We start from the raw sequence: 2,880 nt of genomic DNA on the forward strand, positions 1-2,880 counted from the left end.
GAGGCCAGCCTGGTCTACAAAGTGAGTTCCAGGACAGCCAGGGCTACACAGAGAAAGCCTGTCTCGAAAAGCCAAATAAATAAATTAATTAAATAAATTAAATAATTTCATTTTGTTGGAGACAGGGTCTCATATAGCTCAAGCTAGCCTCTGACATTGTCACTGAGGAGTCTGAACTCCTGATGTCCTTGCCCAGACTGGTAGGTGTGTCACACTGGCTCAGCCCTCTATAGTTCTTACCCTTTTCATAAATGAGAGTAACAGTGATTTCAGGTGTGTATCTCTGGAGGCATCTGTTTAGAGAATGACACCTTCTGGTGTGATTACATCCCTTTTTCCATGAGAGTGAACACGGAGGTGGTGACTTGTTTTTCAGACCCTTTTAACATCAACAACCACGTTGGCTCCTTTTACTGGTCTGGAAATTAGGTCCTTTCTGTCCATAACAGTCAGCCTGTACACTTTTAGTCTAATAAGTACCTTCTTCCAGGGCCTCTTCCAGGCTCCCACCTGCATCTCTGCAGCCTCCTTAGCTGTGAGCCAACCGCACCCCACAGTCCCTTTGCAGTGGGACTGTTGTGCCACAGGGAACAGCATTCGCAGATTCCTTCTCCAACAAACCACTCAGACTCCATGCTGCAGTCACTGCTGACGTAGCTTACAGCCAATGCCTCAGTTTCTCAGAGGGGTCTTCCCCAATGGTTTTTTATAAAGCTGCAACTTCCACCCACAACATGCATCCTCCCTCTCACCTCTCCATCTGTTTTCCTTTCAGTACTTGGCATGATGGTGCTTGTTTGGGTCATAGGTTCTTTCATGTCCACACAAATAAATGAATGACTGCTAGAACTATCTAGGTCCCAGCACTGGGACCTAGAACCTTTTCTTTTGCCCCTGGAGCCTCTCTCCTGTTCCCTGTTCCCGACAAGACCACAAACCTCCGAGAGCAGAACACCCCACCTCCACAGAGCTATTGACCACATCCCAGAAGCCACCGCACCTCTCACCCAAAAAGAACCCCCAATACTTTACCTTCCATCCAGCCCCTCAAACCTGCCTCCCCATCCTCAAGTCCTCTTTAGGCTCAGTACGGAGCTGCTAAAAGAATACACTAGCTAGCATCTGCCCGTGAGTTCTGCCAGCCAAATGAGCAACTCCCCGGGCTCAATAGCCCCTGCATCTTGGGAAGCAAAATTAAGTCAAACCTAAGATAGCCCACATCTGTATGCCAGGGGTCTATGTCAGTTTTAAGGGGTTCCAGGCCCCTTCTACATGTCTGTAAAGGGTGATAGACTACACTTAGTGGTACATACTGGTCTGGAGAATCTCAGGAGGCTTTAATACTGTTAAACACATGCACATATGTTCTTCCACATAGATTGAGGTAGGAGAATGAAAATACTTAATGGGCATCACATGGCCTAGACCACAGGTCCATAAGGCACTTGGTATAAAGGTGGCCTGAGCATCAGGACACTGGAGGGACATATCTGGCCTCACTGTTTAGGAGTCTACCCAGGATCTGTCCAGGTGGGCAGGGAAAGAAGCTAGGGTGGCAACCAGTTCAGAAGCCAGGATGATGTTCCGAGAACATAAAGTGCTTTTAGCATTTGTTGGTTGAAGTGAATGGATGGGATGGGGTAGGGAAGAGTTCTCCCAGAATCTTGTGTCATCTAGAGCGGGCTAGGGAACCAGGAGCCAGGACGCCACCAATCACCTGAGAGGTGAGAACAACAAACAACCAAGTGTTTGCTGACAGCAGTTCCATCGGCTGCAGAAGAAAAAAATGGCTTGCACATGACTGGCCCGCCTTGTCCCTTGCAAGGCCCCACTCGCATTATCTTCCTCACTGGCTGAATCAGACCCTGCCTCAGAGGACTCCATTCAGCTGCACCTCCTCTGTCAGGACAGCCCGAGCTTTGGCCTTGGTGAAGAAGTTCTCTGCTAACAGGGTGGCACGCCTGTTATAAATCAGCTTAGGAGGACGATGGGGAGGCAGGAGTCCTAGGGTCCCATCCACGAGGTCAGGTTCCCAGCTGCAGCTAGGGTGCAGCCAGAGGTAGTAGATCACACGCAAAGCCAGTCCCAGGAAGAAGCAGGCTCCTCCTATTGTCACCCACATCAGCAATGAGATCCCACTGGGCAGCCAGGTGCCGTGTGTCACCCAGGAGGTGGTGACCAGCAGAACACTGTCACTGAGGATGAAGATCAGGTGGATGACGGCCCGGCCTCGAGTGCGGCCCCCAGACACGTTGAACCAGGAGAAATAGAGGATGAGGGCCATTGTCACCCGGTATAGCCACTCACCTTTGGAGCCAGGCATAAAATTTGTGCCTTGAAGCCAGATCCAGAACAACAGTACCAGCCATAGACTGAAGAAATGCAGGGCCACATAGTAGGGGAAGACAGCTGAGAACAAGGCGATGGCACAGATTCTGGGCCCCAGCAGCAGCAGGTTCCACAGGAAGTAGACAGCAGAGGAACTCCGGCCCAGGCGTGGCTTGGAGGGAAGACAGGTACGCAACGACCGATGGTAGTCCAGCAGTGCCCACGAGATGCCAAGAAAGGATGAGCTGATGCCAAACCCTACCAAGAGCAAGAAGAGAAAAGTCAGCCTGGGTGCAGCCTGCCTGTCAACCCCCAGACTCACAGGAACCCTCACAGAAACCCAGACGCAGGTCTTAAAAGCCCCAACTTGGGCTGGTGAGATGGCTCAGTGGGTAAGAGCACCCGACTGCTCTGCCGAAGGTCCAGAGTTCAAATCCCAGCAACCACATGGTGGCTCGCAACCATCCGCAACGAGATCTGGCGCCCTCTTCTGGAGTGTCTGAAGACTGCTACAGTGTACTTACATATAATAAATAAATAAATCTTAAAAAA

General features: G+C 50.7%; 1 protein-coding gene across 1 annotated transcript in view; it reads right to left on the minus strand.

Annotated features, from left to right (window-relative positions):
* Window positions 1–1,318: 1,318 nt before the first annotated feature.
* The window catches only part of Xkr8 (XK related 8), a 5,902-nt gene continuing 4,340 nt past the window's right edge, over window positions 1,319–2,880 (minus strand). The window contains exon 3 of the mRNA XM_021160602.1: window positions 1,319–2,586. Within this exon, the coding sequence (XP_021016261.1) occupies window positions 1,871–2,586 (716 nt within the window). The 3' untranslated portion in view covers window positions 1,319–1,870. The remainder of the gene's footprint in view (window positions 2,587–2,880) is intronic.

Source organism: Mus caroli, chromosome 4 (assembly GCF_900094665.2).
Source record: "Mus caroli chromosome 4, CAROLI_EIJ_v1.1, whole genome shotgun sequence".
Classification (NCBI taxonomy): Eukaryota; Metazoa; Chordata; class Mammalia; order Rodentia; family Muridae; genus Mus; species Mus caroli.